The sequence below is a fragment of the Coloeus monedula genome (assembly GCF_965178545.1).
Source record: "Coloeus monedula genome assembly, chromosome: 5".
In the NCBI taxonomy this organism is placed as follows: Eukaryota; Metazoa; Chordata; class Aves; order Passeriformes; family Corvidae; genus Coloeus; species Coloeus monedula.
Window position 1 is genome coordinate 28,332,602 of NC_138785.1, and position 20,160 is coordinate 28,352,761.

A 20,160-nucleotide genomic window follows, 5' to 3' on the forward strand; every position below is an offset into this window, starting at 1 on the left:
CAGATAAACAACAAAAGAACAAATGCTCCCAGAGAACTAAACAGGTACTACCCATGTCAAGTATGTCCACTACAGTCAAATCCTGAGGCAGTTTTACAAAATCTGTTATTGTAAACATTGATTACAGTATCATTTGTCCAAGTAAGCTTTCAGCTACTAGCTCTCAGAATTGAACATCTTTGAAAAGATGATAAATAGTAAGCCAAAACTTAAACAAATCTGATATTTAATTTAAAAATTCTTCACCTTTGATAATTCAGATGTCAAGAAAAATACCAAAACAAAGGGAGACTAATAAAATCCAGACATGGTAGTTTTCTAGAAAAGCCCTTTGTTAAGTAATTAAATTTCAAGCTATGTTATGATAATACCTTTTTGATAAAGATATTTCAGCAATACTAAAATCCACCACTTCCCCAACAGCAAAAATAGAAACCCATCAGTAGCATCCCTTGCATTAGAATCTTTCTGCTAATGGCAGAGACCAGAGTTATCTCTGCTGTTAAAATAAAATTATGGGATTAAAAATAAAATAAATAATAAAAAAAAATTCACATCGATTGCAATAATCAGATCACTACTCTACCATTTCTGACTATCCAAAAATTTAACAATTAGAAGTTGCTGGATTTCTTTTTCAGTATGCATATGAAGTGTCTATCTAAAAACACCATTAAAAAAGCCTCATCCACGTTTTTCTATACAAAATCAGCTGTTACAGATCTCTTTTGAGACATAAACTGCAATGAAAAGGACTAGCTGAGAGTCTTCATAGCCAGACAGATACTTGACTGGAGATCATTGAAAAGAGAAGGCCACTTTTAGCCATGTAATACCCTTCTATAATTACGTAATAATTTTTAGGAAATCTTTTCTCTCCTCCTCTGATGAGTGATTAGATGGTGAGGGAGAACACTGTAAAGAGATCCAGCTTTCACAAATTACTCTGCCGAGTAATAGCAAAGAGCTAGAAATTACTGTCATTGTGAGTTCAGTTTAATACATTACACTCACTGTGTTAGACCAATTGCATGGATTCTTTACTACTGGCCATTTTCCCTTGGGAATCACATAATATATTTTCTAAATTTACAGCTTCATGCCCACTTACAGGAATTTGCCTACATGGTTCCTCCTTTCCATCACATATCCCTTCTTACAAGGACTTCATATTGCCCACAAAAAGACCACAAATGTTCTTACTTGAATTTATCCTCTAGATCCATCTACAAGCAGTTTTAACCTGAATAAGTTCACCTCATTGATAAAAGAAATCCAACCATTTCCAGTCTCTTCTGTTAATTTTCAACTTCTTTCCCCCTGCTTATACAGGCAGAAGGGTTCATGCCTCACTTTGGTGCACAATGAATTGGATCAGGGAATTGATTCAGATTAAAACTATCCAGAAGTAAAGGTGAGTTTTAACCTCAATTAGTTTCAAGTATGAACAGCTGTCCTGGCAAAAGAGAGGGACAAGCAGGACCAGGGACAGAGGACATTTGCCCACTTGGGGAACCAGAAAAGCCAAGCTGTTCCAGCTTCCTTCAGCTTATGTTTACAAACTGCCTCAGTTTATACCAGGTTAAAATTCAATTGAACTTTATGTCTGAAGCAAGAGGTGAAAGGCATTTTACATATATCCACACCACAGCTGGTAAAATTAAATTTTGTAGCTATTAATGGGCTTCTGCAAAGCACAAGACTATTCAAAGTTGTGCAGTGACACTTGGTTTACACGTTTTTACAGCAGCTGTCCAAACACTTTTCAGTAAGGTGAAGGATGGCATTATCCTAAATGGGAACTGACAGTCTTGTAGGATATTTATAAAGATGCTCCTTCTAATCTGTACAGTATAATTTACAGGTCATTTCCCCCTAGCTGAGCTGTGTAATCATCAAGCAAATGTTATTGCATTATCACAGTAGCACACTATGTCAGAGGCTTTTGTTTGGATGGGTTATGTGTGCAGTTGACTTGAAGTCCATTTGACAAAGCTTATTTGACAGGACATGCCAGCACCTCTACTGAGCAATTCTGTTCACTTGGCCAACAGCAATGTTTTACACTAAAAAGATGGTATAATTTTCCATTATTCAGACTAAACCAAGCCCATTCAGACTGAAACAAGCCTTCCAAGTATAAAAATAATTAGATCATAGTTAGCAATTAAATGCCATGTAGTAGAGCAGTAAATGCTGACATTAAAAATTTGCTTTTATCATATAATTTGTCAAATTTTAGTGCTTTCTTTAATAAATTGAAGTGCCACAAATTACATAAACATTCAAGATGTTCTGAATAGCTGCCTTTGTCAACCAAATTCTCTGAATGCCAAACTAAAATGAAATCATGTGCCTTGACAGTGGAAGGACGTATATAACCAATCTGAATTGTATCAAAGAAAACATAGTATTTACAAATACCAAAGTGTGGCTCCTAATTATCTAGTACATGGGCTTGACTGCAAAATATATACATATTCAAGACCTTCTGAAAAGGATTTCACTTCTATTTCTACAGAATTGCTGTAGCCACCTAAAAGAATAAGGTAAATAAACACTGTCTACTAACAAATATATAAAGACCAAAATAAGGCAATAGAGCCTCTAGCAGAATCAGTAAAAATTACTTCAATAGGGTTATTCTGGATTCACTCTGGGATTTCAGTTAGATTTCAACTGAGGAGAAAATTAGCTTTATTCGATTATTTAGACCCGTGTATAACCTGGCCCCAGAAGACCTCGTATTTTATTGATAGAGCTCAATGTTAGTTTTGAAAGTGCAGCAGGAAATAGCCAAGGAAATATGTCACAGAATTTAATGGTACCATTCTCTGAACAGAGTTATACCTTCTCACAAATATTTTCTTCCTAAGTATCAAAATACAGGGAAGACTATACAGAGATGCATAATTTCAAGTTGTAACTGATGTGCCATCAAAAGTGATCAGTCTTAATTTAAGAACAGTTTCTGTCAGATAGTCTTAATTTTCCTAAAAGCCAAACACACCAGAAAGAATAAAAGACAGGGCAAAAATTTTAATAATGGAGAAAACCTACCAAATTAACATTTTCTTTAGTTCTGTATCTTTACAGACAAACCATTTTACACCCTCTGTTTTCAAATGAATTTGTGACCTTGCACAAAGACATGCCTTCCTCCCCCCTCCATAAACAATTTCACTGAATCACTTTTTTTGATGTCTCAAGCAACTTGTATGCCAGAAGTAAGGGAGGTAACTCTTCTGTAAAAAGTACAGTAACATCCAGACAAACAAAGGACAAGGCAGGGCTCTCCAGCACAGCTAGTTAATGCATATCCCCAGCTACATAATACAAATCTGGGTGCTGACTACCCATTCAGCAACGTGCAGCTTTGGAGATAGGAACATACTTGTCAATCGCTCATTATGTGTGTAGGTGGGATAACCCACACAAAGTGACAAGACTAGGACAGACAAGGTATAAATTAGGCTACAAGAACATGCTATATTTAGGATACTTATCTTTGAGAAATGAAGTTAGGGAGTCATAAGCTTCAGAATGTTTGGGTGATTTAAGCACATCACAGTTAATCTGCTACATAAATAACCTTCGCAGAGCTCACTGTGAAAAACAGGTTATTTCAAGCTAGTTAGCTTGCCCAATCCATTTGAAACTTCCTTAACTGAAAAAAACCTGAACTACAGAACTCTTATTATCAACTCCATACTAGTTTCCCAAGATAAAACCAAAAAATATCACATCAAGAAAAATATATTGGTCTCCCCACCCCCTGACTTTTTCATAGAAACACATCCCCATCCCCAACAGTCCTGTACTGTTTCATTCACACAGTGAACTGTGTACATAGCAAGTATTTATAGGGAGACAATCTGCAAAAATTTTTAAAAGGCAGAGCTTACTACATGGTTCCATAAATGTTACAAACATTTCAAGATCACACATAAGCATATCTCAAAGTTTTGAACCACATACTGAAACTCTGAACTATTTTTAATGAAATTTTACTTACTGAAATTTTTATGCTACTTTTACCAAAAGTCTTGTTTGATAGTCAGATGTTTTAAGTTGGGAAAAGAAAAGGAAATCAAGGAAAGGAGATAAGAGGTCTGTGTGGATGAATTAGGAGCTCCTAAAAAGTCCAAAACATGAAGAGACAGGAGCACGGGAAGGTGACCCAAGAGGAATATGGAAAAAGTGCCTGAGTATGCAGAGAAGGGATTAGGAAAGCCAAAGTCCAGTTGGAGCTAAAGAAGAGCTTCAACAGTAGAAGAAAGATCATGAAAAATGCATGCTCACTGCTGAATGGGGATGGGGAGCTGGTGACAAAATAGATTAAAAATGTCACAGTATTCAATCACAGAATCACAGAATAGCTAGGGTTGGAAGGAACTTTTGGAGATACCTAGTCCAATCCCATTCTTGAATGGAACTGTCTTTGCAAAAACAATTAATGTGAGTCTGTGTCTTACTGCAAAGCAGTATTTTTCCTCAGAACATACTTCTTGAAGAAAAACTAGAATTTAGTACAGAAAGACCAGGTTTGTAGTAGTCTGCCTACCCAAGCCATTCAAGAGCAGAGCCAGAAGCTCATCTCCCTTCCAATTTTTACATTAAGATTGAAGCATGAGTGCCAGATTGAATATGGGATGTTAAGACTTGTATGCCCCACAAGGTCTAGACTGACTTCCATCCTTACTCACTTTCTTCTTTCCTTCCTTCCCTTGTTTCCCACCCTATCACCAAGAATTATCAGAAGCAGCTGTTCCACACCAGTTAAATTCTAGAAATAAGATGTATAGAAACACCTTAGGAAGATGTACCAGTAATCATCATCATCTCTTCTTACCACCCCTTAACCTTTCACTGATCTGTCTTCCTAATTAGGTATTTATACCATACTCCATTACACACTGTATTTGAACTCAAGCCAGAATGAATCAGAATAATCCAAACTCAATGACTGAATTAAAACTAAAATCTTCAGCCACAAGCAGACTTTATGACACCAAACCTACTTAAGTGAGTTTAAAAGAAAAAATCAAAATCCATTTAGTATTGTGTTAAATGAAAGAACTTCTGTTTTAAAAGCATTATATGTCTGGCCTCTCATTTTGGCCCTTTCCAATTTTTTATTAACCTCAAGGCTAATTACAACATTAAGTCCTCAAATGGGAGATACAGTTTTCAAAGCCCACTCCTCCACATAGCATTAATGTTTTCAATGGCAACTAGAAATTATTTTAATGTATAAAAGAGCTGTTGCAGCATAATTATCAGAGTGCACAGACATCTGTCCCAAAAGCAAGAAGGTAAAATATTTATTTTTTGTTAAATTAACATGAAGCACAGGACAGAAAGACTGAAGAGGACAAATGTGCCTCAACTTACGTAATTCCTTTTGCTATGGAGTTTTGGTCTCACAGATGTGAGAGCCTTGTATCAGATCCACTAGATGGTGCAATCCATCTTCTCCAGTAAAAGCATTTGAAGTTTATACACAAGAAGTTAATTTTTAATGAAGAAGAAGCCAATTTTAATGCTAATCAAGGAAAAGTTTATTACTGGAAGAACAAGGCACCAAACAGAATATGAGGGTTTGAGAATGATCTAGGCTTTGAAAGTCACCTATGGTAGCAGCTAACATCCCCATTTTCAAGAGAAATATGATGTCACCCAATTTCAGAGTACATAAACAGAATTTTCATCAAAGGAAAAGAGGAATCAGAACAGCAATTTTTAAATTAAGTAACACCAACAGGGAAGTAATCAACCCAATATCAGGTTAGCAGATTTACTGACCAATTAGAATGGCTTTCAGAGGCATGGTAGTATTCAAAACAATCTAAGATTAGTCTTGAATACTTCAGCGATAAAATAGTACTCACTAAGACTAGAATCCATTCTAATATCTCCCTTGTCCATAACCTTGACCTAAAACCGGTTAGGCTTTTCACTTCTAATTCCCAGTCTTGGTAAGGGATTAAGTCCAGATACAGAAATAGAAAAAATTACTGCCAGGTAAGGAGGTGAACTACCTCAGGACAGACTACAGCCTTGATCTGGATCACAGCCAAATTTTACTTCAACTCTCACCCAATTCCCAAGTGTTTGAGGTCTGCCAAATCATTAAAAAAGACTTTACATTGCTTATGACTTTCTTGGTGACTACTTACCATGAACAATTTTGTGTGCTACCAAAACAAGTTGTGAACAAGGAAGCAGGGTATGGTGTTTCCCTGTCCTCCCAGAAAATGGAACAGCTGCAATGTTTTCTGCTTGGTAGGCTTAGTGAAAATTAGGAGATCTTACAAACAGAATTTATTAGTTCTCTTCTGGAAGTTCTTTGTGAATTTTTACCCTCAGCAGTTCCTACATTTTCTCCTCAAAAGAGGTGTTCTTTCACAGGGTAATGAAGGCTTTTAATTCATAGAATCACAGAACCATACAATGACCTGGTTGGAAGGGACCTTAAAGACCGTCTATTTCCAACTCCCCTCCCAATGGCTCAAAGTCCCATCCAACCTGGCCTTGTTTCAGGGATGGGAAACTGACATAAGTGACATATTCTGCAACAGCTGGAAATGTAGTTTCTTGTAGCCTAACCAAAAAAAAAAAGTAAATAAATAATTCACTAACATTGGTGACATATTTTTCAAAGGATACACCCTAAACTTCAAAGAAAAATTGAATTTTTTTATTCAAAATAACATAAATTGCACACTAATATATTATAAAACTGATACCAAACTCTACTTTAGGAAAATAGCTCTACCAAATATGGCAAGGAACTACAAAACAATAACACCTTTGCTAAGACTAGCATAATATTTCTTGACTAAATATTTTCCTTGTGGGCATCTTCCTTTAGAAAAATATTCATTTAGGAAAAAAATGCTCATGGAAACATGTCTGCCATGATAAAATGTCTAAAACATCACTGCTTTGTGGACGATATGTGAGTCTGGAACAACACAAATATTTTGGTTCTTCATTACACTTAAGAATTTTAAATGTTTTCAGAAATACCTGTATGTTGCTTAAGAAAGTATATAGAATGAAAAAATGGAAAGTTAGTCTAGAAACTTACTGAATTGCATGGAAGTCTGACAGTACATTTGATAGTATCCTTACACAGAGATCTCCCATAATACTTTTGCCCGTTATTATTTTGTGCCATGCTTGCATACGTCACTGACCTTATGGAGCGCAGGAGCCATTACTGGCACCAAAAATCCATTGTAAATGTAATTCACAAGCTGGTTACGTATCAAGGGATGTGCCACCTAAGAGGGTGGAGGAGAGAAAGACACAGAACAGTTCCAGTGAGATTTAAAACAAGACAGGGCACAGAATGCTATTACTCACTACCAAAACCCTTTCCCATTTAATAAGACACATTCGTTTGTCCTTCTCACCAGCATTTGATATGATTCAGGTTCTTAACGACTGTTCCTTCTACAGAGAAATACACACACCATGTTTAATTACAGTAAGTCTGCCAAACTTAGAGACACGGCTTTTCAATCTTCCTGCATGCTGACAAAGATGAATGGATGGACAGAGAAGTGTGTATAGCCATGTATCAAAGCAAGAGCTGAAAGTCTACACTTAGCTCCCGCAACCTTGTCAGGGTCACTTGAAGGTGGATTTGCCATTGTTAACTTGTCCTCCTACATTAAAGAAAAGCAGAGCAGCCACTTTCCTTTATTTCAAGAGTAGGTAAACCAAAGCACTCTAGCTATGCGGTAAGAACATACTGTTCACATGCCCTTCTCCCAGCCACTGTAAAACAAACAGAAATTACAACAAAACCTGCATAATTCACTCAATGGGATGGTTGAGAGCTTTAAAAAAAACCAACCAACCAAACAAAAACCCCCAAACTGCTACTAGAAGCCAAAAAATTTACTTTTATAATGAAGCATTCATTTTGTCTTTGCAATGAAAACATGTATATAAAAGCAAAATAGAATTCCATTCAGAAGCTTTCAAAGCCAATATATTATGTTTGAAGTTCACTGAGACTGGAGTGTCATAGCCTACTCGTGGCCTCAAATAGAGTTTCCCACCTGCAATTCTTACCAGACTTCCTCTAACTTGTAACCCTTAATTTGGTAAGAGGAAGAAAAAGGGTGGCCCTTCCTATGCTGTGGTCCAGGGAAAAAGTAGTAAATGGCAAGAAGTCTTGGCTACACAGTTCCTTTTTAATCTCTGGCCAAAGTTTTTGGGTCAACACAGACCAGTCCACGCACAGAGCAAAAACTCCTACAATAACTGAGCTTTCAAGTCAGCTGAAGACTATACAGACACAATCAAGCAGCAGTCAGAAACTGCTCATTCTGCATTTCAGCTGAAATCCTCAACCATTCTGCATCTATTCGAACAGGGGTTTTAGAATAATTCATTCTTTAATTTTTCTGCAGTGCCCTTTATATTTTTTTTTTTTAAATAAAGGTATCAATTATGATCTCCTGCAGATCTGTAGAATAACTGGTTAGACACCAAAATGAATATTGTCTCCTCTTCATGTTTAAACATGCATGCTAAAAATCTTGTATAGTGCATTTGAACAATGACAGCTACTATTATTTTTGCTTGTTCAATGCTTTAATAGTCAATCAGTTCCTTTACTGTACTTTGCACACATTGAATTGAAACATATCTTTTATTTAACAGAAAATGTGACTAAATTTTCAATTCTACCCAGCACATTTCTTCAAATAACACAAATCCCCAGTATCTGCAGAATTTTTATCATGTTTTAATGAAATACTGGATTTGGGTTCTATAGAATATTCAAGCCTTAAAAACAATATGTAAAGACAAAAATTTCATTTAACATTTAAATTGGAAAAAACAGTAAGGGAGCAAAGCACTGAAAAAAAAATCCTGGAAGGACAAAATAGATTCAAAACAGGCCAATCTAAAATGAATTTATATTTCTAGGAGAAGACCTAAATAATTCTGCTTGGAAGGCTTTCTTTATGTTGTATTCACCAACAGGAAAAACGGACTGTTTTCACTATTTTCTTTTGCACACCATTATGAGAGCTTGAACAAACACAGATATAAACCCTACATTTTCCCACATGTAAAGGCATTCAATTTACTTCTAGGATCAACAGCAGTATTAAAATGCAATAAACATTTCTTCTTTTAACAGAAAAGTCTCCCCATTACATAAGATAATATGAAGCTCTCATTTGAAACATGTGGCACCCGAAAACCACAAGTATATTAGTTAATCCTTATAACCAGGAGAGACAGCACAAGGCATTCATTTTACAAGCAGGTTGTTTTAGTCTAATAGTTCATGCCATTATTAAAAGTAAATAAACTCTGTAACTAACAAACTTCTTCAGGAGATATAATTCACCACTACTTCTAACGAATAGGCTAACTCAGTTCAATTACCTGTATCACAGCATTGCAAAATTCAAGGGAATTCATGAATTGTACAAGGGCTGGTGACAAAAGCCAGTCGTCTTTCATCAGACAGTGCCACTCTTCTCCTTTTTCTTCCAGCTTTGTAGGCAAAGATGAATAGAGGCCACTTAGTCCTGTTGCCAGCACCTGCATTTCAGAAACAGAAGAGGAAGTAAGTTAGCTTTCCACCTGTCCATCTGCTTGAATGGCCATACCATAAATGGTTTCTCCTATTAGTTTTAGTAACATAATAGAGTGTTAAGATTAATTTAATTTCCTTTCAAAAAAGTCCTGTGGCAGAAAGACAAATATTTTAAAGAGCCTTCCATATAATATGTTTCTTTCAAGATCTGGTATTTAGGAGAAAGTGATGGAGAAAATCAGGTTGTCTTCTTTTTATTTTAATCCAAAGTTATAATTTCTTTTTAAATTTTTCTAAGCTTACTTTGCACTTTCCTTCAGTCCCTTTTAAAAACAGCCACCGGTACTACATATCTACAGCTTGTCTTTTGTTGGTGATTCAAACGTTACTGCTCACACATGTATGAAGTCATTTGACTCGGAAACATGAAACATCAGAAATGGAGGGGGAAAGTGCCCCATCAACAAAAATGAAGTTCAGCCCCACTTAGATCACAGATACATGTTGACTTCGACTGCCAGGCGCTTCAAGTCAGCTGAATCCACTTAAATTTAACTGTTCAGAATTTCTTTTTCCTTTCTTATTTATTTGGAAGAGGGAAGCGAAAAAAATTAAAAAGTCTGAAATTGGTTATTATTTAAACAATGTTTCCAGTAATAGTAAGCCTTACAGGTGATTTACATAGAATGTATCACTTAACAACAAGAGAGCATTTTTAGTTACAATTTAAAAAGCAAACTTCCAGAAAAGTTCTTAGATTTTGCTGAATGCATCTGGAGTATGGTATTTTCACATGCAGCTGTTAATTATTAAAGTTATTTGAAGCTGGAATCTTTCTAAATATTACTCAGGACTCATCCTTCTGAGATGATTTCATACAACTTCACGATAATTTTTTAAGATGATTCTCATTTTAACGGGAACATTACAATTTGGCCTGATGGAAATCTTTTTAATTTTCATTCAACAGACTCTTCTAAGAATATTTCCTCTTACAAACGGCTACTTCGCATCTACAGAGCTAGACTGTCTAAGCTCAGATGAAATACAGCTCTTGTGTAGTAGAAAACACTAGAAAACAAACAGCTGACAATGTCCAGATCAAAGACCAAGGGCTCACACAAGGTGATCAGGTTTTGATCATACACATGCACAAGCAATTGTAACTGTTAATCCATACAGTCAGACAAAGGGCGTCTTTCTGAATACTTTTTATTCCTAATTCCCATAATTTTGAAGATGGATTTATTCTGTCACAGGTAAGGAAGTCAAATATTAAAGGAGAGGGAAGAATACTGTGGAAACTCACTGCTTTAGTACAGTGACATATACACAGTTCTATATACGCAGATAGATAAAGGACAAAGCTGGACATACATTAAGAAGCTAGAACTATTGAGCAAAGCATTATTTTTACAATCCCATTCTTCTGTAACCAGAATCTCTTTCGGCGTTTTTCTTTCTCACAGTAGAAGAGCTCAGAAAAAAGCTCTTCTAGAACTACCTAGACCTAACCCACACAAGCATTTACTCTCACAAACCCAGGCTTCAGACGATGAGAGAATCTGAGATTCGTTTGTCTCATGAACTTTTAATTAATGCACACTTGATCTTCCATTGTTGGCTTAAAATTTAATTGCTATTCATAAACACAAATGCACCTTCTCAGTACACAATCTGATTCTCAAAGCTGTGTCCCATCCACGTTTCTCTTTCATATGGGTATTAGCCCTTAAGTGCAAGAAGCTGACCTTGAACAAGACATACTGATCTCCACTAAATGGAGCAGTGAATGCACAATCCGTCAGTGTCGTGAATTCTTTCGTTTTTCAGACTTACTGAAGTAAAAAGTGATAGATGTAGCTGCTAAAACCTGTAAGGTTTAGGAAACACTTATTTTTGCTATGAAGTACAACACAAATGGCTCTATAAAATTATGTTTCTTAAGCACTGAGAGAGAAACCACTGGAAGCAATTTCATCTCTTTAGATAAAAAATATTTTTAAATGTTCACAGAAGTATATGGTATAAATAGGGTTACCATTTGAAATTACTGATTAAAACTCTGTTCTGCTGGTAATGAAACATTAATGAAAAAAAATAATCTGGAAGGGAAGGAAATGAATGCATTCACATCATGAAAGATGTGCACGACTGTTTTATTTTTTGTTTTATGCAAAGCAGTGTCCTTTTAAAATACTTCCAACATTTGTCATCTCAGCCCTACATGCCCTACTTTTACAATCATCTCCAGCAGTTTCTTTCTTTCCATTGAGTCATGAGTCTCTCTACAAACCAGTTTCCTTGATCTATTCACTTTGTCTTGACTCACAGAAGACACTGACTACACGATTTGTAATCCCAGGCACATTATGTGATCATAATGTGTTGTTAACGCATAGTCAGTTGCTACCTGGACAATTATTTCCTTTTAATAATTCTCTTTCCTCCCACATCCATAGTTTTTCTATATACAGCCTCGACTTTTCAAGAGCACTGCAGAGCCGTCCCTCCTCCTGCTTTAATAGTTGCTTTCCTAAGCTGCAAGTATTTACAAAGTTTTGTGAGGGACTTTCAGTGGTTATCCTGCTCAAAATTCTTTGGAAACGTTTTTTTTTATTATTATAATACTGAATAGATAATATCTTCAGTCATGTCCAAAAAACTTCCAGGTCAAAACATGATAATTATTTGGTGTAAAATCAGAAAACTTTACCCAACAGTTTGCTCACACATTCCATGTTAAAAACATTTGTTAGTGATGTATCCCACTGCAACCTGTCTCCTTCCTTCTTTATAGTTTTTGCACCTACAGTTTTGAATAGCGTGGATCTACGGACAATCCAGGTTTTAAAAAGCTCTTAACCAATGTCAAATAACAGTACCATGAAAACCTTCAGGTTCACTTTGGCACAGATCTAACACTGATCTGGGTACATAAGGCAGCAGAAATTTATGGCCAGACCCCATCCCAGGGGATGCTTATAGCATGCAACAAGGCATGGTAAAGAAAACCCTACATGCCAACCTGCCCCCAGAAATAGAGATAACATCAACACAGTGCCACCCAAATGTCTCTGCTATCAACACAGGACTGCATTAACTGTTTTGCAGAGTACCTGAGGCAACATTTGCACTGATTTCAGTGATATACAGCAATGTCACTGACACCTACAAAATCCTCCATCAGAACAAAATCTGGTTTTCAGCTCATCACAACTTAAATTCAAAAAAATGATATCGTGCTAATAAGCTAAATCTATGACATTACATTAAAGTCTTATTATAGACTTAGGGCCAACCTCATTACTGTTCAGAAAAGTCTGATTTTAGCACATTTTGACAACAAGCCTTCCTAATTGGAATGATTGTCAATCACGGCTCCCTGCTGTTGAAAGCTGGCTTTAATCTTCAGTGTAATAAAGCTGGTTCTTTTTTTAATTTTTTAATGAATTGGAAAATGTAATTACGGAAGTTATAGCATGGATCCAGTAATGGTATCTGTCTTGGGGACAGTTTGAGAATCAATATCATATTCTCTGGCAGTATCTATTAAACAAGGTCAACTGGAGTCTCAAATTGCTGCAATATTTACAACTGACAAAAGAAACCATTTATAAGTTTTGTTTTGGAATTTGTAGGTCTCACCTAGCCTGCCCTACTGCTCAAAGCAATCTCAGAATAAATGGAAACCTAAGGCTGGAGCAGCTGTCAAGCAGTGGCAGGGATTCTAGAGTTCTCTCTTCCACAGCTCTCTGCTTTAGTAGCTATGTAAGACTGTCCTTCACTTCATTTTTCTGCCATTTTTAAATTAAACTGCAAGCCATGCAGAATATAAAAGAATCCATCCAAAAACTGACCCAAAAGAGCAACTTTTGTACAGAATGATATTTGGGTTTGAACACATCCATTGCAGATCTCAGACTGTGGTAAGACCTGAAGAAGCAGGTGTTGTTATTCCAGTCTGCTTTAGCTTTAAAACTGCAGTTGGACGGCTTTGCTAGCTAAATCAGATTACTTACTTAAGAGCAAGGTAAGTAAAGGTTTTCTATTCATGTAGCAAGATCAATTTGCCAGGTGTAACAATGCAACAGTGTTACCAAGTTTTATAACATAGAACAACATAGCAAGATGGCGGCTACCCTGAGTCAGCCATAGAAACATCCAATTTTTTAATGAGAAAATCTCCCTTTTATGTTGCAAAAATTATTACACTTCTGTAACACTCTCACTATTCTCGAACTTGTTTTTGAACTGTTGAACTGATGTCGGTGTGGGAAGCACAGCCAGCTTAAGCTTGTGCTGCCACCAGAAACAAGCACCTCAGGACACCTCAATCCCCTTTCTCACTCCCTTCAGCCCCAGCATCTCAAAGGGGCCTCACAGTGACACAGAACAGATTTCCCTCCCACTAAGTTCTGCAATAACTTCCATCAGTTTCCTGATCCAATTCACTGTGTGACTGCAAAATCACTGGCCCAAAAGCACAAGACACTGGTATGGAAACAAGAAGCAAGACCGTGTCTGGCATTAGGGATGCTTCAAACAGCATCACCATTTGTGAAGTAGCTGTTAGCAGAAACAAATGTGTTACAACACTTCTTTACCAAAAATGACAGAAAAGGATGAAAGAATGCAGGAAAGACAGTTAGTTTGGCACTTAAGACCTTGCAAAATAGCACAACTTACTGGGCAAAAATAGGTGTTTTCTGCTATGTGGTTTGCAACAAGGTTGTTTTCTGCAGACAGAGACATTATGAAAAGCAGTGCATCCCGGGCCTGCTGGCCTACTGTTCCTTCTCGATGGATGAAGGGGATCAGCAGGGAAAATATGAGGAAATTGGCAGCTCCTTGGTCCTCACTAGTGTGGAAAAACAGTTCTAAAATGGAGGGATCTTTGGCTATTATAGAGCAGAGCTGGTTCAAGAGGACAACCAACTCTGTTTCCACTGTTGGAGTGGTTGTTCCTGAGCAGGAACTCAGCAACATCATCAAAGGCTTCAAAATGGGCTTGTGATGCAGCAAAGGCTGATGAGACTGCGTTACGAGCATTTCATACATTTTGAGCTGCTCAATTTTTGTCTCATCGGTGAACTCTCGCCGTAGGCTCCAAAGGAAAAGCTTCTCCATGATGTTCTCTGAGACCACGAACTCCAGAATAGGCCCCATTGAGGCATCCTTTGCTTGCTCCTCAATTAATAAGAAAAGCATGTGCTCCACATAATTCTGGACAGTGCTGGCCTCATCAGGTGAGATTGCCCCATACTTTGCCTGAGTGTTTTTCAAAGGATCATGCTTCTCTAAGATTTTCAGAACCTAAAGAGAAACAAAGGCAGATTAGTTTTAATGCACTTGAATGCATCACAAAAAGCATGCACTTATCACTACAAGGAAAAAAATTAATCAAAATTCTTTAACACAAAAAGCATTACGTCTTATGTTTTCAAACTCAGAAAGTTTGACAGACAAAACCTGAAAGTTTCACATTTGGCATGTACAAGGCAAAATTTTAATGCTTTTGTTCACTTTTTTGTAATAAGCACCTAAATTTGTTATTTACCCTATTCCTGAAAACCAAGGGTTCTCTGAAATAGGGATAAACCAGGTTTCCTTAAGTGTTCAGAAATTGAATTTCAATGACGTTTGAAACAAGTTTGTCACAGAGGATTGAAATTAAAATCTCTCCAGCCAGAGTAACTGTGCCCAGGAGTATCAATATCATGGGATGATTTGCAGCTGTAAGTGTAGTAGCAGCCCACAGTGCTGTTCTTTGCTTGGCACCTTTTATATGACACCAAATGGCCACTGATACCCACATACTCTTACAACTTTCAATAAAGTAGTGATAGTCATCCCAGCACTTCTAACCCTGAATTACATTCTGTTGGGCATGCAAACAATAAAGCTGATTGTCTGCAAAAAACCCATTGTCTTTAGACTTTTTGTGGAAGATAATTGCCACAAAAACGTAAAGGAACAGTGGCTCTCCTAACATGACAGCATCACTAGTTAGGTGAGAAAAGGTGACACTTGAACAACAGCTCCCCTGACTCTGGAAACATCTCAGAAACACCACCACTTGTCTGGCTGGTTTCTTGGGATAGCCAGAGAACAACAAAAACAGCAGCATAGAAATAAATTTTATCTAAATTGTTATTCATATTACTGCAGCAAGTAAGACCTTATACTATGGTGCTCAGAGTAAAACACCTTTGCCTAAAAGCAATTACAATGCTGATGACATGCAAACAGTTTTTAGAATATGCTGAAGTGTATAATCTACATCTATCCAAAATAAACAAGAGTGCATATAGTTTTGCACTGTGCATCTAATTTACTTTACAAAGGACAGGCAGGACTTACCCAGCACAAGGAAAGGAAGCACAGAGGTTTGCAACAGGGTGCAAGTCACAACAAATCAACAGCAGAGCCAGTAAGAAGATCTAGGCCTTCAGTAAGATATTACCATGTCCTACCACTTCCCATTTAGATGCAAATATGGAGTTCAAAGTGCTATTAGTAAAGGCTAACCTTACCTTGAAAGGTCAATTATCTTTGCATTTTAAAAATAGTTCAGTGTCATCTACTACATTCTGCATGAAAGACATTTGTTCCTGAGCAACTGAGGATTATCCCAAAAGAAAGAACGAAGCAAATTTGTATTAACGCAGCTTACTTCAATCAATAAAACTAATTAACATTACCTGTGCCCAGTGTGTTCTAAACACTATCATGCATGTTTCTGGGTCAACACCCTGCAGGCTGGGAGCCTGCCTATTTCTGCTGATACTTGTTCCAGAGGACATTATAAAATTTCCAAAGGTCAAGCCAATTAGGCCATGCTGAATTTCTTTTTCAAATCCTCTGGTGAGCTACAGATGTTGAAGAATCATGATGAGATTGATACTGTGTCCTGAGCTCTGGCGCCCACAGAAACCTGTTAAAAAGAAAACAAAACAAAAAAACCCCACACATATACCAGTGCACATCAAAATATAGTGTCTAACAAAAAAGAACATCTTTATAGAAAACACAAACTTTTCTTCTTTTAATTCAGTTTGAGTACAGAATTTGTTAAAGCATGTTACATAGGACCATCTTCTCAGACTTTTGCTCATGATAATGGCTTATAATGCTCAAACTTTTGAGATCAGTGACTGAAATAAGAATAAGGTGCTACTTAAACAAGCACAGCAGAAGCTTATGCAATAAACATTTTGTGCATGTCACTGCATTTTTAGTTTCTCGTGATGACATTTTTGCCATCTGACCATGTCTCTTCAGAGTTGCTTAGTAACTAATGCTGCATAGACTGTATAGGTAAAAAAAAAAAAGTACAGGTTATTTCTCTATTTTTTTAAAAAAGTATCTTCCAATAATAGATATAATTACAAGTACTTAGAAGTGTTCTGCCAGAAACCATATCATAAACAGTTGGAAACATTTGTAGAGCACCATATTCACGTAGAAGGGTGCATCTGTATCCATGTCAAAGTAAGCAAAACCAAACAACATAAAAGATAAAACCTTTGTGTATCCAAAGACAAATAAATTGAGATGTCATAATAAAGACTATGAGAATGGGATCAAACATTGAAACATTCTTTTCATCCATTATTTAATATCCTAGATATCTGAGTATCAAAGTAGTTGCAGACCTGCAGGGGAAAGTTAAAATGAAACAGAGATTGATATCTCACAGATTTTTGATAGGTTTAGGACAACATATTCCCTCACGCACCAGTACCTAAGCCACACAGCTCTCCCCCCCCCCCCCTTTTTTTTTTTTCTTTTTATAAAGTTTACATTTTTATTCTCCTTTTTGCAAACCAACTAGGCATTTATTTCAGTTTGGGACCATAGCAAAAAAAGCCCAACCAAAAGCGCCCAACAACAAACAGAATTTTTTTGTACCATAAGCTGCCAAATCCCATCAGCAATTCTTTGCCAGTATAGAAGGGATTTCTCTATGCATATCTTAAAATATGAAAGTCTTTTCTCTGTAGTGGACATTTCTGCTCCCTGTATGTGTGCTCTGTCTATATTCTTGAAACTTCGACCACAGAAAACATCCAGCCTGTCTCAAAAGTAGCAGCAACTTTTGCCATTTGTCATAGGTTAGCAAGCATAGTCCCGGAAGGGACGTCCTTGCTAAGGGGTGCTTACAGCTTCCTCTGGGAACTGATAGAACCTATCAGCTGGCCAGTTTGAATATGGACAATTCTCTAAGCCACTTAAAGTTGTGACCACCTCTGTGATCCACATTTAAGAATAGGCAAACTCCCCCTCCAAGCTCTCTCTCGTTTCCGGCGCTGGCACAGGTGGCTGCGGGCCCCGTGTGGGGGCCAGCGGGCCCAGCCAGGCCCTGCTTGGGCCAGGCCGGGCCGGGCCACGGCCATCCTGGAGCCATGGACCTGTTCCAGCCGTGGAACCCCCCCCACTGCCTTGCCGTGGGCAGCCGGAGCGGCTCGGCTCTCCCCCCTCTCCACTTCGATAAGAAAAATTCAACATTCCAGCTGCAAAGCTGCAAGGCCGAGGTGAGATTAACCCTTTTACTGCTGTGAAGAGCTGAAAAGCTGAGGGAAGAGAGAGAGAGGAGATGCTTAAAGCTGAAATTCTGTTGTGAAGCTATGATATATCAGAGTATCCTGTTGTAATTCCATGAAGATATGGGGGGTGGAGTGTTCAACTCGTAAGCAAAAGCACCTGCGCTGAGATAGGCAGATGCTGACGCAGCCGTAATTTCATGAGAAGTTTGGACAGGGAGAGATGAACCAGATGAGGACTTTTGCTCCAAACGGGAAAGGAGAAAACCTCAGTCCCTAGAGATGTTCCCAGAGATAGTCCTAACGATGAAGATGATGAAGACCCTTTGCTCCCAGGGAAGGAGAAGGGCCTCTGTTTTTGTTTCTGAATGGCTCAACCTTAAAATTGTACCCCAAAAACCTTCAAGAGTGGACCCTCAAAAGCAGTTGCGGGAAAAGCTGCAAGTCGGGGGAAGGGACTCACATGTGAGCAGAGAGACTCCTCTTCCTAAATGGACTGAACAAAGTTATTTGGAAGTGGGCGGCTGTCTCGTTGTGATAATGTTTTCATAGCATGAGCAAGAAGAGACTTCTCTTTCTAAATGGACTGAACAAGGTTATTATGGAAGTGGTAAACAGACTGAACATCTTAAGGGTTGTCTTTTTACATTGTCAGTGGGAGAAGGGAGGAAGGTGGGGGGAGGAGGAGAGTTCTGAAGGTGGTATAATTTTTTTTCCTCTTTTAGGTCTGTTAATAAACTTCTTTATATTCTTTCAAGTTTGGTGCCTGCTTTGCATTTCTCCTAATTCTTATCTCACAGCAGATAAACAGTAATGAGTATTTTGGACCAAACCACTACACCATTTTAAAAGAGTTCAAAAACATACAGCGTACCACTTTTTAAGATTTCTGAGGCAAGCAAAGAGCAAAAACTCGTTATGCACTCCCCTGTGTATATACATACATATATTCATAAGTTCAAGATTCAATTGCATGATCAGCCTCTCCCCTCCATCCTAATCCTGCTTCTTTAAGCACTTACAATGCATTTCCTGTGCATTTGCTAAGCACTCTCACACAATACAATTAACACAATCTACCCCATCCTTTTTGCAGGTAACACATCCCATGTGTGGAGAAGCCAGCATAACAGCATAAATCCTATACACTTTATCTGTTTGGGTAACACCACTTCCAGAATGAAGCACGCACTCCATACAAACTACTCTCCAGATTATGAGCTACCTGGAATCAGATCCACTGGAGAGGACTGTGCACAACCAGTAAGAATTAGCTCACAACAATCAGCCAATGCTGGAAATAGAGGGAATCACTTACAAAATATCATCGAAGTCTATACTCCTTGTCCCCCTGCTCCAACTACACTTCTCCCCTGTCTATCTCCTCCATGCTTATACAGACCTTACACTTCCAAGCATTCTTCCTCCCAACAGCTTGTTTCATGTCCTCATTTACTTGAAGGCAACTACCAGTACACTGCTACTTCTTAAAAAGTCCTGTGAAAGTGAATTGTACTATTTCTACATTACTAATGTTCCTGCGCAGAAAAAACAAAGCAAAACAAAACAAAAACAAAAACCCACAACCCACACACCAAAATAATCAAAGTAGCAAGTAGATTTGAGAACCCAACTTGAGAGACCCGGGATCTGGGTGCTTTTATCATTACTGACTTAAGCAGATACCACTATAATGCACAACTCCTGGCAACGTGCTTGCAGCTCTGCGTGCTCAGCATTTCTACCGAGAAACACTGGGAAAACATGATGCATGCTTACACACTATTTAGAAAAAGCCTGCTCTAAGCACTTTATCTAATACCATAGCTAATAATCCAAGGAATATTTAACTGAGGTATACTTCAGATCACCTGCCCACTTCCTGCCAGTTTCCTCTTTGCCAGCACTCTCCTTCGAACAGAAATCTTTCCATGTCAGTAAAAGTCCAGCAGACTCCTCTGGGCAAATGTGTCCTTCACTTTACAGCCCTAATTCACCATTTTAGCAGATCTGCCCTGCGCACGAAGCAAGCAGCTTTGG

At 37.7% G+C, this 20,160-nt stretch overlaps 1 protein-coding gene across 1 annotated transcript in view; it reads right to left on the reverse strand.

The window, feature by feature from the left end:
• FHIP1A (FHF complex subunit HOOK interacting protein 1A) overlaps positions 1-16,380 on the reverse strand; it is a gene marked incomplete at both ends in the record, with an annotated part of 33,228 nt that extends 16,848 nt beyond the window's left edge. Inside the window, 4 exons of the mRNA XM_082281775.1 lie at positions 7,203-7,289; positions 9,421-9,579; positions 14,264-14,890; positions 16,279-16,380. Coding sequence (XP_082137901.1) covers positions 7,203-7,289; positions 9,421-9,579; positions 14,264-14,890; positions 16,279-16,380 — 975 coding nt within the window. The remainder of the gene's footprint in view (positions 1-7,202; positions 7,290-9,420; positions 9,580-14,263; positions 14,891-16,278) is intronic.
• Positions 16,381-20,160: the final 3,780 nt, after the last annotated feature.